General features: G+C 38.5%; 1 protein-coding gene, 1 long non-coding RNA gene and 2 other non-coding genes across 4 annotated transcripts; 2 read left to right on the forward strand and 2 right to left on the reverse strand.

Annotated features, from left to right (window-relative positions):
- Positions 1–1,753: 1,753 nt before the first annotated feature.
- LOC127652771 (uncharacterized) lies at positions 1,754–5,061 on the forward strand. The gene is made up of 3 exons (XR_007971755.1): positions 1,754–2,002; positions 2,201–2,398; positions 4,900–5,061. It is a non-coding gene; the product is annotated as an uncharacterized LOC127652771 (long non-coding RNA).
- A 6,275-nt stretch (positions 5,062–11,336) lies between these two features.
- trnat-agu (transfer RNA threonine (anticodon AGU)) lies at positions 11,337–11,410 on the forward strand. The gene has a single exon. It is a non-coding gene; the product is annotated as a tRNA-Thr (tRNA).
- Positions 11,411–11,713: 303 nt separating this feature from the next.
- LOC127660954 (uncharacterized) lies at positions 11,714–16,887 on the reverse strand. The gene is made up of 8 exons (XM_052151460.1): positions 16,742–16,887; positions 16,368–16,621; positions 15,509–15,647; positions 14,137–14,279; positions 13,799–13,851; positions 13,089–13,213; positions 12,600–12,914; positions 11,714–12,364 (listed from the first exon to the last, which is right to left on the reverse strand). The coding sequence occupies exons 2-8, from the start codon at positions 16,580–16,582 to the stop codon at positions 12,011–12,013; spliced, it is 1,344 nt and encodes a 447-aa protein (XP_052007420.1). The 5' UTR covers positions 16,583–16,621; positions 16,742–16,887; the 3' UTR covers positions 11,714–12,010.
- Positions 16,888–17,314: 427 nt separating this feature from the next.
- trnas-uga (transfer RNA serine (anticodon UGA)) lies at positions 17,315–17,396 on the reverse strand. The gene has a single exon. It is a non-coding gene; the product is annotated as a tRNA-Ser (tRNA).
- Positions 17,397–19,008: the final 1,612 nt, after the last annotated feature.

A 19,008-nucleotide genomic window follows, 5' to 3' on the forward strand; every position in this document is an offset into this window, starting at 1 on the left:
TTTTATTTGTTTCCATTTTATTTGTTTAGCAGTTGTACCCAGAATAGTGCCTTTAACCCCCTAAAGCATGCCAGTGTCGATAATGACAAGGAAAAGATGCCTGAGAGCTGCCTTTCCTGTTAAATAATAATAATATTAATAATACACTGTTGCATTATTAACCAGCTAAGTACACCGAATTTACAGCGTACCTTTTTCTAATAATAGTGTACATATAAATTACTTACGTGTAGGTATAAGGGAGCAATATGCAAAGTTTGGGGAATAAAGGGGTAACAACCTGGAAAATTGCAAATAATTTATACTGCAAGTATTTTATAACTAAGAGGTAAATATTATAATATTACGTGGTATGTATGACCTACTATGCTAAACAATAATCTTATGTTTGCGAGCAATTTAGCAAGAACATACACTGCGTACATTTTTACATAGGTATTATATTATATTATATATATCTATATCTATCTATCTATCTATCTACATATATATACATATACATCTATATTTAATTACAAAAAGGTACAAATTGCTCCCAAACGATTGGTGTTTAGCAAGTCAAACATACCACATAATATCTCCATCATGAAAAGTTAAGTGCTTTGTTTCAAAGCAGCTTCACAGTAATAAACAGAAAAATAACAGTAATGTTTCAAAATGAATAAATTATTAAAAATACTTCAATTTCAGCTAGAAGGCAGCTCAAGATGGTAATGTAATTATTCAGCTCTATTCAGTTCAAGTTTTGTGTTCTCATTCCAGTGTGTCAATTCAGTTAGTTTGATAATATTTTCTGAATATCAACAGTCATTTAAGCCCCCAATTAGCAAGCTAAAGGTGACAATGGCAAGGAACCAAAACTCCATCAGATGACAGTAGTGAAGGAAAAATAAAACTCATGTATCCTGTAATAATATTTACTGCATAGTTAAAAATTACGTACAGTAGCCTATATGTGTAGGTACACTTTTATTACAAAAAGGTATGTGGTGTATGTCTCAAAGTAAGATTGTTGTTTAGCATAGTATATTGTCATATACCATGTAATATTAGAATAGTTACCCCTTAGTTATAAAATACAGTATAAATTATTTGTAATGTTCCATGTTGTTATCCATAACATAGCAAAGCAAAATCTGACAAACCCAAATACACCACAAGATAAACATCAGACTCCCATTATCTTACAAAATGTAGAGGAAAATAATTTGTCTACAGATGATTCAGCTGGGAGTCGTAAGGTTGGAAGTCTTGAGAGCCACAACTTGTGTCAGCCTGTTTTGTGGAATGCTTTGCCAAGAGAGGCATAGTTGTTTCAGTCGGAGTACAATCTGTGGTCAGAATGTTCTTATCATCTGCATGCATAAACAGCACATACTGTATTGTCTTTACAAAATAAAAGTAACTGACAAGTGTGCTTACTGAGCAGACCACAATAGCAAACCAGTCTAGGAGACACTTATTAATCTTGTGGTCCTTATAAATTAGTATGCAAATTTATACATGCACACAATGTTCTTAACACACAAAAATTAGGTAATGTCAAGCTCCTTGCACAGGTCACAGAATAACACATCTTGACAATTACATAACTTTTCAAGCTTAACCTTCACCAAGGCATAGCCACATGCCTCTTAAATCAAGTCATATGTCCTTATCAGGCATTTTGCTCTAGAAATTTTATAAACTCAGATTCCTTCAGTGTCAACAAAAGAGAAAACATGTAGCATGTATGTGCATGTGTATGTGTCTGCACATTTATGACTCAGTGTTTAGCAGTCAGTGGAGCTGCTGAATCACACACTTATGAAGAATGTATGCTGTTGTTTTTATTCTCATCTCCACTCACCTTGATACAGTGTGTTCCCACATAGTCATGGTTTAAGATGGTTAAGGCAGTGTCTGGAGAAGAAAACAGAATAAGAGAAGAGTAATATCCCACCATAGACTCATGCTGACTTTTTACAAGCTTGAAGTGTGGCTCCAAATGAAACATCTGCAGGTAAGATGGAGTGTGGGTAGAAAAATTTGAATTTGACAATAGACTTTTCCTGTGGTAAAGCACTATGACCATTACAGCATAAATACTGTACTTGCCTTGACAGGCATGTTGTCACAGTCTGGCTTGACTATCTGTTTGTCTCATCTGTGCGTTTTTTCCTGTGTTGCCTTTTGTCTCATGCCCTCTTGTCTCTTGCAGGTGCCATGTGGAGAACGACAGATCCGTTACCCGGGCAACAGCTCCTTCTCCAGTTAACATCAGAGGCATCTTCCCCCATCTAACTTTTCCTACTTAAGTCCCACTTGTGTCCTGTTCTGTGCCAGTTTGCTTTGTTGAGTCTGGTGTAGGTCGTGTGATCTCCAGTCGATGTATTCCTGGGATTTCCTGAAGACTTTGGTTGGTTTTTGGTTGGTTGGTCTTGGAAGTTGATTATTCTGTATTCTGTTTTTCCACCTTGTGGGAGTTTTGGTTTGTTATTTGTATTTATTTTGTAAAAAAGCACTTTACTTGCCTTCCTGCATTTGGGTCCTATCCTTCAATCCATTACATTACAAACTGGCCACCATTGACACAGCAAAGGCAAGGGGCATTTTTTTTAATCCTGCTCCAGCCCAACAGGAACAGGTCTCTCAAGGTACAGCCCAGCTCTACCACACCATGGCCAGCTCTCAGAACGGTCATGGTTTTGGCGTATACGCTATGAAGCTGGTCAGTGAGCCTCAAGTGTGGTGCTTTGACGAGACCGGGTTGAAACAGCTCTTCCTTTCGGGCTTAGACAAGATTTTTGTTTTTACACTTTTGGTATCTGGTGGACCATGTCTGCCATCTTGCGAAACACCTCTCAGCCTGTGCTCTGTTCTTCCCCCGGGCACTTCTCGAGCTTCTAGTTGTCGTTGGAGGAGGAAGCTCAAGGCTGACCGCAAGGAGGTGGAGGAGCTTGCTGCTGACCCCAGAAGGCGGAGAAGCCCGCTGCTGACTGCCAGGAGGTGGAGGAGCCTGATGCTGACCACCAGGAGGAAGAAGAGCCCTCTGTTGTCCGCTAGGAGGCGGAGGAGCCCTCTGCTGTCTGCCAGGAGATGCCGGCCATTACTGTTGCCGACCGCTAGGAGGCGGCGGCTGTTCCCATTGCCACCCACCAACTGCAGTGCTTCTGACTGTCCGGAGGAGAAGGAAAAGGAAGCAGAGTAAGGCACCCAACCCCAGTCACTACCAGTGTCCACGGCCATGGAGGCTGTTCCCCTGCCGCTGTCAGCCCTCATGGCCATGGAGGCCGTTCCCCCACCTTTTTCAGAGTCTACGGCCATGGAAGCCATTCCCCTGTCGTTGCCAATGTCCACGGCCACAGAGGCTGTTTCCCTGCCATTACCAGATTCTATGGCCATGGAAGATATTCCCCTGCCATTGCCAATTTCCACGGCCACGGAGGCCATACCACTGCTGCTGTTAGCATCAATGCATCACTCCCCGCCGTTGCAAGTGCTCATGGCCATGAAGGCCATTCCCCAGTCTTTGCCAGCGGTCACGGAGGCCAGTCCCATTCTTTACTAGCGCTCACGGAGGCCATACCTCAGTCGCTGCCAGCACTCCCGACCATGTCGGTCACTACACAACTGGTCCAGTTCCCCCTGGTTATCTGTCAAGTTTCCTGAGGCTGTCGATGAGCCTGTCCTGTTCTCTGTGGCCGTCGACCAGCCCTTTGCTCAGTCCAGTTACCAGCACAAATCCGACACCAGCGGCCAGTCAGACCCCTGTTCAGTGACTGTCGATGTCCAGTCTGACCTCTGCCCAGCGGCTGCCCACACCTAGACTGTACACTGCCCAGTGGTCACCCATGTCCATTCGGAACCCTGTACAGCAGCCGCCACTAAGCCTGATGCCTACACAGTGCCCACCACCGCATCTGGCCCTGTCCAGCTCCCAGCAGCCTTCACTGATCTCACCCACTACCCTTATGCCTAGGTCCCTGTAGTTGCTCTTATGTTGGTCCGGTTCCTTGCAGCCGCTCTCCAGACTGTTCAGATCCCAAAGTCCAACGCTCAGTCTGCTCAGTCTCCAGTGTCCGGCGCTCAGTCTGCCTATGCCCTTCCTGCCCTTCTCATCCTCCTCTCCACCCTTTTTCCCTTCCTCAGGCCTTCTCCCCGGCTGCCTGACCATGCCCCCTACCTGAACCCTCCTCCCAGGCATCCAGACCCCATCCAATACCTGGATCCCCATCCCTGGCCACCAGACCCTGTCCCTTTCCTGAGGCCCCTTCCAAGGCCACCAGACCCAGTTCCCTCTCTGAAGCCTCCTGCCAGACCCCACACTCTTCCTTAAACCTCCTCCCTGTCCCTACCTCTGGTTCCACCTTGGACTGCCCTGCCAGTTCCTCCCTGGTTCCACTCCCTTTCTTTTGTTTGTCTGTTATGTTCCTCTTTTTGGATGCCAGGAGGCATCCCTTTGAGAGGAGGTAGTGTCAGTATCCTGTCACTCTGGGTTTTTGTGTTGTCAGGATCCTGTCACTCTTTTTCTGTGTCTGTGTTGAGTGCATGGCCCAGGGGTTCTCTCCTGACCATGTGCTCTACCTGTTCTTGTTTTTTCCCTCTGTGTGAGCACACAGCTTCAGGTTGTGGTTTCCTTTCCATGTGCTCTTCGGTCGGTTTTTATGTTTCAGTTTCGGGTTAAGTGTCGGGATCTGGACACTCATGCTCCACGTCTTGTCTTTCTTCCCTCCCTCTTTGGTCAGTTCCCTTTGTGTTGGTATGTCTGTTGTGGATGCCAGGAGGCATCCATCAGGGGAGAAGAACTGTCACAGTCTGGCCTGACTGTTCCTCCCCTGACTATATGTTTGTCTTATCTATGTTTTTTCTGTGTTGCCTTGACTCTCATGCACTCTCACGCCCTCTTGTGTCTTGCAGGTGGAGAATGACAGATCCGTTAAAACAGCTCGTTCTCCAACTAACATCATCAATGGCACCTGCTCCCTATCTACCTTTTTGCTACTTACGTCCCACTTTTGTTCTGTGCCAGTTTGTTTTGTTGAGTCTAATGTGAGTCATGTGATCTCCAGTCAATGTATTCCTGGGATTTCCTGAAGACTCCGGTCAGTTTTTGGTTGGTTGGTCTTTGAAGTGGATTATTCTATTTTTCTCCCTTGTGGGAGTTTTGGTTTGTATTTGTATTTATTTTGTAATAAAGCCCTTTACTTCCTTCCTGCATTTGGGTCCTATCCTTCAATCCGTGACATATGTCACAGTAACATTGCAGAGGTGAAGGACCCAAATGCAGAGATGGACCTAAAAGGCTTCATGAGACAAAGAGAAAAAATACAAACAAAAACTCTCCCAATGGAGGAAAAAGTAAACTCAAATCTGAACTAGTAAAATATTAGAACCGACCCAAGACTTCTATGGTCAAACTGACAGATTGGGTGCATGACACACTGACTCGCCAATAAATAAAACAAATGAGCAGCGAACACAAGACAGAGGAGAGTTTAAATAGGAGAAAATAACGGTACACAGGTGCTGCAGATCTGTTAACGAGCTATGCAATCAACGTTGCTATGACAACAGCACCTGTGAGAAATGAGAGGGAAACACAGGCACAGGCAGACATGACACACAGACGGAGGAAGGGGGGAACCATCATGGCCAGAGTGTGACAGATCCCACCTAACCTCCCCAGGAAGTCTTTGTTGTTGTTGATGAATAAACTTTTTAAATGGCAACTTCGACTTTTCATTTTGTACATTGCAATACATTAAAAATTGATGGGATTTTACGATTTAACAAAAAAAAATCACTAAACATGTTACTGTTAAACTATATTACGATAGTATATATTAAATATGCTGTTTCTTCCTTTCTTTCTTCGCGACACCTATATATATATATATATATATATATATATATATATATATATATATATATATATATATATATATTGTCATGTCAAATGCCATTAAAAAAGAACTGTATGCTTAAGTTATTGAACAATTTTTAGATATTTCCTTCATGAAATTAATGAAGCAATTATGTATCTGTACATTGTACTATACATTTTTGTAATATAGTATATTATTATAGTATTGCATTTAATGAAGTAGTAATTGTTACATTCATTAGAAATGATTAGACTACAGCTGTGGCCAAAAGTATTGGCAGTGACTTTGTGTTTTGCAAAGTTTGCTGCTTCAGTATTTGCAGATCATTTTTTCACATGTTTCTATGGTATACTGGAAAACAATGATAAGCATTTCGTAAGTTTTAAAGGCTTTTATTGGCAAAAACATGAAATATAAGCAAAGAGTCAATATTTACAGTGTTGACCCTTGTTCTTCATAACCTCTACAATTTGCTCTGGCATGCCAAATCCTGACTGATGGCGATCCATTCTAGCCTTATAAGATGGATCTTGCCTTGGAGATGATCACAATTTGTGGGCTTCTGCTTGTCCACTCGCCTTTTGAGGATTGACCACAGATTCTCTATGGAATTAAGATCCGGGGAGTTGCCTGGCCACGGATCCAAAATTTCAATGTAATGATCTCCGAGCCACTCCATTATCACTCTTGCCTTGTGACATGGTGCTGCATCATGCTGGAAAATGCACGGATCATCATCACCAAACTGCTCCTGGATCATTGGGAGAAGTTGCTCTTGCAGGACGTTTTGATACCATTCTTTATTCATGGCAGTGATTTTGGGCAGAATTGTGAGAGAGCCCACTCCCTTGGATGTAAAGCAACCCCACACATGGATGGTCTCAGGATGCTTCACTGTTGCCACGACACAGGACTCATGGTAGCGTTCACCTTTTCTTCTCCAGACTATACAAACAAATAAATATATAAACAGTGAAACAAAGTCTTCTTCATATCCAAATGTTACCATCCTCCGTGTACCTGTTTTTGTCCATTTTGTGACGGGATCTCAGCCCACTAATTATCAACATTAGTTTTTGAAACAGTCAACTTGAATATTAAGGATGCTCAAATCAGGATTTTAATATCCGATATTGATCTCCGATGTTCTTTTCATCTCATCAATTGATGCTGATCATTTAACTTTTTATCAGTAGCTCTGTCAATACTGGTTATATGAAAGCTTTCTGCTCAATGTTACGGTTAACTACATTTCACTGTCAGTAAAACCATCAGTCAATAATTCCATATACACAAAATATAATTTTAAAATATAAATGTTACTCTTTATTCTAGGCCTTAAAAACTAGTAGCCTTATACAAACTATTCTTTACTGTATATAAGATAGTCCTAAAGAATGAGGCTTAATGTCAAACATTGTTGAACTGATAACCCATTTGTGCAATTTAATTTAAAGTGAAGATTTTTACTAGTTTGTCACCATTTATGTCATTCTTTTATTATATTTAATTTAGCAATGCACCATATTAAAGTAAATAAACTATTTGATATAGATTTATTATATGTATGTTCCTTCCTTTTCATTTTGTTGGATGTTGGTAATATTAGTTCCGCTTTCACTTGTTTCCGCTGGGAGTGTAATAAGTGAGGTAAACAAATAACAGGAGAATGAAGAGATGTTTCTGGACTCTACAGGTGTTTCTGTTAATACTGTTTGCCCAGCAATCATTTAATAAAGATGTTTGAATTATACCCAATCTTGTATTCTGCGTTATTATCATGATACCTGTGCCTTGCGGAGACTGAGATGCTGCTACTGCAGATAATACTCAAGAGCACTTCTGTTACTCTAAGCATGAGAGGGAGTTGTGGAGCACAAAACCACTCTGAAAACACTGTAACAATGCTCTGATTTAATATAGACAGAGCAGCGCAAATACATTGTGAAGGGAGCAGACTATTTATTTATTTAATTAAATCACAGCCCTTTGGAATTTAATAATTGCAGAAGGTTGTATCGCGGTTTCGATTTTATTTTGATTAATTGTGCAGCCCTATTATAAAACTGAATATATTTTTATTTAATTTTGTTAAAGATTACTCAATTTAATTTATAGAATTTTGTCATGAAATTTAAATGCGTAACTCTTAAAATAATTTTTAGTGTGTAGAATTTTGTCAAAATAAATTAGGCCGCCAGGCCTCCAAGCCCGGGCGATTACTACATGCCATCTGGGTTGCCACCCTGCTAGAATAGATTCTAATAGTTGTCACTACAAATAATAATATACAGTCAGGTCCATAAATATTGGGACATCGACACAATTCTAATCTTTTTGGCTCTATACACCACCACAATGGATTTGAAATGAAACGAACAAGATGTGCTTTAACTGCAGACTTTCAGCTTTAATTTGAGGGTATTTACATCCAAATCAGGTGAACAGTGTAGGAATTACAACAGTTTGTATATGCCTCCCACTTTTCAAGGGACCAAAAGTAATGGGACAGATTAACAATCATAAATCAAACTTTCACTTTTTAATACTTGGTTGCAAATCCTTTGCAGTCAATTACAGCCTGAAGTCTGGAACGCATAGACATCACCAGACGCTGGGTTTCATCCCTGGTGATGCTCTGCCAGGCCTCTACTGCAACTGTCTTCAGTTCCTGCTTGTTCTTGGGGCATTTTCCCTTCAGTTTTGTCTTCAGCAAGTGAAATGCATGCTCAATCGGATTCAGGTCAGGTGATTGACTTGGCCATTGCATAACATTCCACTTCTATCACACGGGCAAGAGTGCTATATGGCCTTACATCAGCACTGCTGTAATTCCGTTGCAATCTTGCCCGTGTGATATTGATTATATACAACAGTTCATTGAACAATTACATTTAAGTTTAGTAAGGTCATAAAAAAAGCATTTGTGCATGGAACTACTTTATTACACTACGGATCAGAATCTGCTGTTGCTGGTTCAAAACAAATGATGCGTCTAAACCTCCGTTAGTAATTCAAAACGTTCACTTCAGAAATATAATCACGGCTTGTGCTGTTTCTAACAAGTTATTGGATAAACAAGGATGGAATGATGGGTGTGTGTGTGCATTGTTGCCAACTTAGCGACTTTGTCGCTATTTTTAGCGACTTTTCAGACCCCTTTAGTGACATTTTTTCAAAAAAGCGACTAGCGACAAATCTAGCGACTTTTAGGACAAACCTTAGCAACTTTCCAAATTCCAAATATCGCCAGTACTGCAAGCGTGAGGTCTTACTTCCCCACTGCGTCTGCTCTGTTCAGTGAGCGGCTGAGAGGAGCAGCACATTCCGTTGACTGCACGCCAGCGGACATAGACATGAATGAGCTGCGCATGTGCACGCTGTGTTAGCAGGAACCAATCAGTGATCACATAGCAGCTACCTTCTCCTTTGTTTTAATTCAAAACATTTAATTTGACCGTTTTTTCTTGGCATGCGCTTATATTCACTACTAATCAGAGTTTTTGTTAATTCCGGTTCGGTTTCTGAACTCTCCGACTTCAGATCGTATATTTACAGACTCTATACATTTTACTTATCCAAACACAACAATAAACCTTCTTCAAACTCATAAACATGTAACGTTAGCTAAGTTCCGTTCCGTTCCGTTGTCTAACAGAAAATATGTAATTGAGAACCGTTTTACTGGACATTCGGCTATATACTTATATAAAAACAGTATGAGCACGGTTTAGGGGAGATAACCGTTATTATAAACTGAAGTAGGCTACAGTACCGACAAATTAGGCAGAATGCAAATACGACACGATGACGTCATTAATATGCTAATGACGCATGACGTTATCTGGTGACATTTAGCTACTTTTCGAGCAGGCTTTAGCTACTTTCCATTGAAAATAGTTGGCAACACTGTGTGTGTGTATGTGTTAGAGAGAGAGCGACAGACAGACAGACGGACAGAGAGATGGGGCCTGTGTGATCACCTGTTGCCACTCCCAAGCAGATATGCTGTCAGCGTTCTTAAGGTCAGCTTTCTCAGTGGAAAAATAGCATCCAAGCTGGGGTATTTCTCCCTATTACATGTAGCTGCGCAAGAGGCGATCACTATAAAAACAGCGATGTCCCCCGCCATTTTTAAACAGTGTGTATACAATGTGGAAACTCGGTAAGAGCCTCCAGTTCTGTAATCAAACAGTCCTTTGTTTCTCTCAGCTGCAATGAGCCTTAATCCTGAAATTGTTCATTTAAAGCCGTTTAAAACAATGTCATAGCTTAAGTAATGTTCTTATAATAGGAGTGATCACAGAGGGCTGTTCTATGTAAACAATGACTAACGGATTCATTTTACGTCACCAACTGGCTCATATTACACACAAAAATTATCTTTTGCCACCACCTGCTGGCTAACATATGTAATTTCAAAAATAAAGACAGAAACTGCTAACACTTATGCACTGCTCTTACGCCATAGTTTAGAATGGCACTAACACAAGCGGAGTGATACACACAGTGAAGCGTCTGAGTGCTGATCCTGTCAGACCATCAGTGCTCATGGAACGTCTCTCGTCCAATCAGATTTGAGGACCGGAACTAAGTGTTGTGTGTGTGTGTGTATAAAATGTTTTTTTCAAGACCAGTTTCACATTGAATCCATCCCTTTCTTCTGTTAGTCGGCTGTGACTCAGTTTAGTACATTCATCTATGAATGTGTGATTCTGTTGGAATAAAAGCAGGACTATGACATTTCTGAGAAATAAGGTTGATGAAGCGGTTGAAAGAATAATACATGGTCTTTAGCCAGAGAACCCTGCAGACCCAATATTTGAGATGGCAAAATTAAAATTTGCTTACAATTGAAATTGGCTTACAATGGAAAAAACTGCAGTGAGTCAGGATTTTGCTACTTTATGTGACTGAGTTGTTCCAGCTATGATTTAATATCGGTTTAATTAATCGTGATTTCAACAGCTCCAACGTTTTCCATTTCTAGTGATTCAAACGTGTTGCAGTGAATTACTATCAAGAGACTTCATCAGAGCAAAAACATCTGTGACGCCTACTCGTGGTCGTGCAAGGTGTGCTGCCATCGTGTGGCTGGAGCATTATTCGCCGTATGGCATTATTAGCATTAGCATTCTGTAATAAATAAGGCAGTGAATCAACTGGGTTCCCATAAAGTTGTTCCGTGATGTACAATACACTTAAGTAAAACTGCCAGAAAGTGCTTGCTGGCGAAAGTGATTTAACGCTAGATTTTCTATATTGTTAGATTGTCTATTCTGCCAGTAACTCATTGCAGTATCAAAGTACACGAGTATTACGAAAGATTATGGCTGCTCGGTGTTGTTTTTGAGATTAAGTTCGATTACGTCGAAGTTTCAAATCTGAAAGCAAAATATCTAACCAAAATATTCAATAAATGCATTATCATTATATTCTTATTATCATAATTCTGTCTTTCTCACACGGGGCGCCGTGGCTTAGTTGGTTAAAGCGCCTGTCTAGTAAACAGGAGATCCTGGGTTCGAATCCCAGCGGTGCCTTTTGGCATTTTATGCAAATGATAACACATCACAATTTACATTGTCGCTACTGTGCTTGCAAATAATCTCTTGCAATTTCTGTTACCTGTCTGACATAATGAACAGATGTTCTGAAATATGGATAATCATTGTCATATTACGTTACAATTTATGACTGCTGTAAAAAGTTTTTGAACCAAACATTCACATGTAACGAAAACCATTTCTTCTAATGGCAAGAGCAAAATTATGGTCATAATCTTGATGACACTTCATATGTTTAAAATTATATTTTTTACAGATAATTGAGTACACATTGTTTAAGTTCATTTATTTTTTTACATGCATTTTTTATTGTGCGCTTGTTACAAATAATAAGACCAGAAACATATTATTTGTAATAGAACCAAATTATTTCATTAATAATTTTTGTATGGGACAACTTAGCTTTTTATAAAAAATACAAATAAAAAAGTATGGTTAGAAATTTTTAAATCTGGAAAACATATTACGGTAGTCAGAATAATGAACAATTTGTTAATATCCTAATTTTACTTGCTACATTGGCACATGCTTGCTAGCACCTGAAATAATGGGGTATTTTCCCATCACAGCCTGGAATCATTTTTTAATAGCCAGAGGTTTCTTCAACTGCTTGCCATGCAAATCCTGCACATTCCACTCCATGTCATCAGAGACAGTGTAGTTGTAGGTTTTGTAATTGAGCATGTCTCGCGCGCGGAACACCTTGTTGGATTCATAAAGGTTGCTCCAATAACGTGGGAGGGGTTGGAATCCTCCCAGGTGGGCAAGCTCATCGTTGTAGGCCCACTGCTCAGAATCCAGTTTAAGGATATGGCGGGTGGCAATCCCACGGGTACAGCGGGCAGCAATGTCCAATTCAATGTCTCTCTCCATTTCCTGACGTGACGGAAGAGGGAAAGAACCATCCAACACTGACAGGACGAACTGAGTCTGGGGAAGAAGTGAGTGGTGGAACAGATAGAAAAGAGGCACAAACAAGTAAAAAATTAAACCTTCAAAATATCACCTAAACACAAAGACATGTTATAAGAATTTAAAAGTAGATGCAAAAAATCTAAAGAATATAAAATGGAATTGTATTACAAAAGATACTCATAATACTCATTAAGTCATATATGTTCCCTCAATAAAAATATCACTTGCCTTCCCTTGCCACTCCACTCACCTGAACATGGAAATGTGGGAAGGGGCATATAGCTCTGCAGATACCCACTATAAAGAGTGATGGGTAGGCCGGAGGTATTAGGAATTTATAGAGTGGCCAGACCAGGTGCTCCTGGACTCTTACACCCACTTTGTCATCCAGGAAAGGGAAAGTGAAGTTGTAGCCTGTGCAGAACAAAAACACCTCTGGCTTGGCCTTCTCCCCATCTTTGAACTCTAGAGAGCCATCATCTAGTACAGAGGTTACCGGAGGAGCCTGCTGGACTCCTGGAGGAAGAGGGCAGGTCAAAGGGCGCTGTCCATGACTAAGAATAACCTGGGGGTAAATAACAGTACAAGGTAAATAAAAGTAGAGAAGCAAAGAAATTCCAGATAAAATAATTTAGATGGAATTTTGCAGAACTAAGCATTCTAAAAGTAATGCTCTTCTAAATAATATTAGTATATATGTAATATGTTCACTCAAATTAAACCACACAAAACAATTTACTTTAGCGTCAACACTGGAGAGCTCCATTGCAATATCTAATCCAGAGAGACCAGCTCCCAGTAGCACCACTGACTTTCCCACCAAAGGTTCAGCACTACGGTAATTATGACTGTGCATCAGAGTCCCTACAGAAAAACACAGCGATAAACGAATACAGACACATCTGGACATGCATTGGTTTTGCATGATTACAGTAATGCCATTTAAAAGTGCACAAAACATTACATTTTTGTTCATGCTTGATAGCAAAACCGATTACTAAATATGCAACACAAAAACATGCTACACAAATCCGAATAAGAATGCATTAATGAATGTAAAGAGCATTTTTATCATTTAAAATCTAGCTTGCTATCTTTCACTCATACAATGAATTCCTGCAAGCTCATTATATTTGTAACTCCAATCTCATCAGAGCAAGAAATAAAAAGTTGTAATTACTAACATAATTAACATAACTGATAATTGTTAAGTCATATAATGATTAACCGAAAGTGCTTTCCAACCAAATACATGGTTCCATCTAAAGCTTTTCTCAGTAAACCCCCATGCTGATAAACTGATAACATGTTGCAACAGCAAAGCACTTCATAGGAATTTGCAAGTCTAGGCACATTTCAGTGTCAGCACACAGATACTTGGTCTTTAAGCTGTAAGATGTTATTTTACTTCACAAAAGTATGTACTATATAATGTATGGAAGGGGAAACCTTTGAATTTTTCCAGTCCAGGTATTGCAGGGATGTAAGGGTCATAGAAATGTCTGGAAAAAAACACATCTCATTTGATTTGTAAGACAGTAGACTCTGTCACTTCTACATAACACATTTTCACTACAAATTATTAAATAAATCTGACTCTGAAATCTGACAATTTGCCTTTAAACTATACATTATTGAGTGAAATACAGTCTTGTTGCATCATGAGTTACTGTTTAATCCACTTACCCAATGTCCTTATTGATCTAACCATGTACAATTTTAACTATTACAGCACATTGCTCAAAGGAATGTGGTGAGGGACATCATTCATTTCACTGTTCACTTACCCATTACACACCATAACAGCATCGAATCTCTCTGTAATGGATTTGCAATGGTCTAGGCCATCATTGGAAGTGACATTCCAAGCCAGTCCATTCCAACCACCCTTTACTTCTACTGGAGTCACCAAGGCCACCGTGGTGCCAAACTTGGTGGATAAGAGAAAAACACTTTTTAATACTTTCTTTAGATTTTGACTGACCATTTGTGAAGCAAAACATCAGAAACAGTCAGCCATTGGCAAGGTGGCCATTAATTCTCCAGCAGTTTTCCACTTTGAAATTTCAGTGACTGATCATAAATGTACAGTAAAGATAAGCTGTGTGATTTCTGACCAAACAATCAAACACAGTGTTATCAGATTTTCAGTAACGCAGACTGATTGGTCACAAACAATGAAATTAATGATTATCTGACAAACACTATTCAAGGTACATTGTTTCTAAATCCCTAATTTACTAGGTATCACTTAAATGTGCACAAAGAGCTGTATTTTTATGTAAGTAAATTGGCTATTATTTTTAATAGGGATGCAATTTTTGGCCAATACAATACAGATATTTACAAAAAACTATAGGCAGATACCGACATTTAGCAACTTACTACTTATTATATCATAATATTACTGTTTTACTTAGGAATTATGATTTACAAAAGCTTTTTTACTGATCTAACAATAAATGATTTGCACTGAACCTGGATTGTATGTGTTGAACACATGACAGGTGAACATTTCAAAGAGAGCCACAGTGAAAGATACATACTAGATATAAATATTTAAAAATATACCAAACATGACTAAATATGATGATTGATATGGACAATTTTCTAAATCAATTTTGCACTTCTGTTTTTACAAACATTTTTGTGTTTCTTTTTTTTAGTAATTGCACAAGACCATACTACAATTTCAGTCTTAATTCAATAAATCGTGCAGCATTAATTGATATCGTACTGATGTCTCAGAAGTCAAAGTCTGCAGGTTTCAACAAATGGTTTGAATGGTTTCCCTCATCAAGTATTCTATAGATAAGTGCCACTTTCACAACTGTCACGTCCGCTTATGGTGTTTTCCCGGATTAACATGAGAATGAGAAAGACTAATATTGAAATATTAGATGTTCTTAGGAGTGCCAACCCTTCTACATATTCTGGCTATTATTATACCAGGATTGTGCATTTGAATTCACAGAGTTTTTACAAAGTCTATTATTAATTAATTATAAATAAACCATTCGTTTTTCATATATGCATTTTCATTCTTAATACCAATTTGCTGATGGTTTTAATTTGGTCAGTAATTGTCTGATAAACATCGGCAGCAGATACATCAGTGCATCCCTTATTTCTAGAAAAAGGCCAAGTACTTTATTTCACCTTTATGTGGTCCCACAGACGAAAATGATCACAGTACTGCTCAAGGTACTTCCGCACCTCTGTGTGATGGACAAAAGAGGGAAGATGCTTTGCGAAAGGAAAGTCAGGGAAAGACATCACCTCCTTGGGAATATTGGTTCTGTCATGTCAGAGGAATACATGGAAACACAAAATATAAGTATAATACAGCTTTAAAGACTTAAAATGAATCAGAAGGCAGTGAAACTTTGTGAAAATAAAACCATCAGTATTAATAAGTAATCAAATTCAGTAAAAAGTGAAACCACAATCCTTGTGGTCAAACCAATCTCATGAAAATTGGTACATATTTATGAGTTGGCTATTTCATATGATTTCGTACGATTTCATTCGTATCCAGCAACATCATTGTCTGAATTAGTCAAATTTAGAAACATTGTACAAACCCTTACGATTTCGCGTGGGAGTGTGTTGCATATGGCATGTAGTAAATGTGCTTAAAACACTGAATGACACCAAATATTTTGTCAAAAATTTTAAAGTATACCGTTGTTGAGTTCATCTACATGGCTTGCAAATACACATAAAGGCTATGTGTGCATTGCAGTACACACATACAGTACAATACTACTGTATATGAACAGTACAATTATAGCACATGTTAAGTAGGCCTATTTTATTTACTTCTGTGACAGGTAAAAAATAATACATTTTGATTTGAAATAAATCAAAACTTAAAAATGTAAAAATAGACTGCAATTTGCTGAATTTTCTAATAGACTTCATAATACTGCTTGCAATTTGTACTGTGTGGTAAAGTAACCAGAAAACGTTATAACTTTTAAGTCATCATGTAAGTTGTGACAGCTTCAAGATTCACCTGAGGTCCCTGTACATGCTGCTGTGGATAGGTAAACCATTGTCGTAATATCCCACTCTTTCCTCATAGACCCATGTCCCTCCAACGTTCTTGGTGAGCTCGAACACTACAGGTGGTGCAAAGGTGTCGGGACGGGAGAGAAGATGACGGGCCGCGCACAGTCCCGCAGCACCAGCCCCGATGACAGCGACGCGCAGCTTGCCAATACCAGCCATCCTAATGCTAAATCTAGATATAATATATAAAGTGGACACCTGAAGAAAAAAAAGAAAAAACGAACATTAATGCCTTGGTGGAAAAACGTCTTGATATGGTTGTTTGCCTTGGTTTACAATGACATATTTCATATATCATCAATGTCTAACTCTACTTACTATTTTGCAAGTTGGTACCTACAGCTGTCTTCGAGTGACCAGTACTGGGGTCTGTCCGTCTCTCAAAGTCAATGACTGTTGCTCGTTTAATTAGGTTATAACGGAGACGGACTGGAATCTTTCCAGCTGCGACACAGGCAGCTCAATCGAATTAACCCTTCGTGTTTTGCAGGCCCTCTTTCGTTGCAACTGGACATAGAAAACACTAAAGTAAAACTCCAATACATTTTAGATAGCAACTAAAGATATGTGCATGTAATTAAAAAAAGGAATGTTCTTAAAAACTTTTGCATTGAAGTTTTGTCATACGTGCAGAAGGAAATCTACAGAATTTACTTCCACACTTACATAATACTTTTAAAAAATATGGGCACGATACAGACAGCTTTTTCAGTGGAGAAAGCGCATCACCTACAGACGATTTGCTGGTACTACAGTAATGTATTTGACCGCAATAGATATATTGAGCTTTTTCCTACCAAACATCTGTGTGCTTTATTACATTCTTTAATTCATTACGTTTCTTAACTTGCAAAGTGCGATTTTAATTGCCTCCTCAAAACGACTCATCTTCGCTGCGAGCAGGGTTCGAACCTGCGCGGGGAGACCCCATTGGATTTCAAGTCCAACGCCTTAACCACTCGGCCATCGCAGCACATGTATAAGTTGTTGACATCCGACAGTATTACGTTTCATATGGGTGACTGAAATAAATTAATAAATCACTTTATAACGAGGTAAATTATAAATTAATATCTAGCTCACTAATCACAGCGCAGGCTAATGTTGTTTTTGTTAATTGCATCTATATGTAATAATTCCCACATCAATCATTACTTTAAATGATTGCATTCTGAGTTAACTTTGCTTAAATCGTACCGTTAATGAATGCTGGGGACAAATGCAGCTTGAACAGACCTCCCACAAAAACTGTCCTACTTTCCTATTTTCATCAAACAGGGTGTCACGTGATGATCAAGGTTAGGTGATTATGGAGGACTAAACATGCATAAATAATAAATGAATAAATGTAATAATACAAAAATAAATAAAGGAATAAATGTCTTGATAAAATAAATATAATTAGTTTTTAATTAAATTTATTCCTGAATTTATTATTGTATGACTTTATTCCTTTATTATTTTCTATATTTATTTTTAACTTTATTTTTATTCTTTTTAGCTTTTAATTATTTATTCATTTATTTTGCATATTTTTTTATTTATGTGTTCATTTATTTTTTATATTTATTTATTCCCACATATATTTATTTCCATATTTATATATTCCCATATATATTTATTTATTTATACATGTATTTATTTTTACTTTTCTGTGTGCAACATGTAAATGAGGGAGGCGGTCCTTGCGGAGCTCCAGTGCATCATTGGTCGAGAGCTCAATAGTATTATCGGGAGCAGATGGACTTCCCACCTCAGCACCCCCTGACTCGCACAGATTTAGAATATGCAGGGAAACGTTTTGCAGAGAGTTTATCAATCCAGGATGTGCTTCTACATTCATACCGGCATACAGCTTTCCTAAACCATCAATAAGCACTTCTACTCTAAATTAAACATTTATTTGATGCGTGATTATCCACTTCATTAGCATGGCGCGCAACTCTCTAGATATGTGAAGCGTCAGCTATAGATTTATATACATGCATAAACGATCAGGGAAATGAAGCATGGTTGTATCTTTTACAATGAACAATCATAATAACAGAAAACAATATTATGAATTTGCAGACATCAAAATATGAAGTTATATACACACACACACACAAAAAAGAAAAGGACAAGGTTAAATCATATAATTTAAGAAACTTGCTCATTTTGTGGATTTGTTGAAGAAACAGCTCCCCATTTATTTTGTGATTGTAGTATAACCAATAAATATTGGCTTGACTGAAGCTCTTATGTTTATAGCCCCACAAATAGCTATAGTTTACACGCAATATGGCTATGACCTAACGTCACATCAAAACAAGTCAAGAGTAATCGAGCACACGCTTCAATCTACAATAAACCAATGGTAAGCAGGACCCGCCCACATCATTATCATACAAGAGACAGAAATGTAAGAATAAATACAAAAATAAATACATGTGGGAATATTTAAATATAGAAATAAATACATGTGGGAATAAATAAATATAAAAATAAATGAATGCATAAATAATTAAAAAAACAAAAAACAAATGAAAGAATATTTTTTTTTTAAAGAATAAAAATAAAAAGAGAAAATAATAAATAAAAAGAGA

This window comes from Xyrauchen texanus, chromosome 2, assembly GCF_025860055.1.
Source record: "Xyrauchen texanus isolate HMW12.3.18 chromosome 2, RBS_HiC_50CHRs, whole genome shotgun sequence".
Taxonomy (NCBI): domain Eukaryota; kingdom Metazoa; phylum Chordata; class Actinopteri; order Cypriniformes; family Catostomidae; genus Xyrauchen; species Xyrauchen texanus.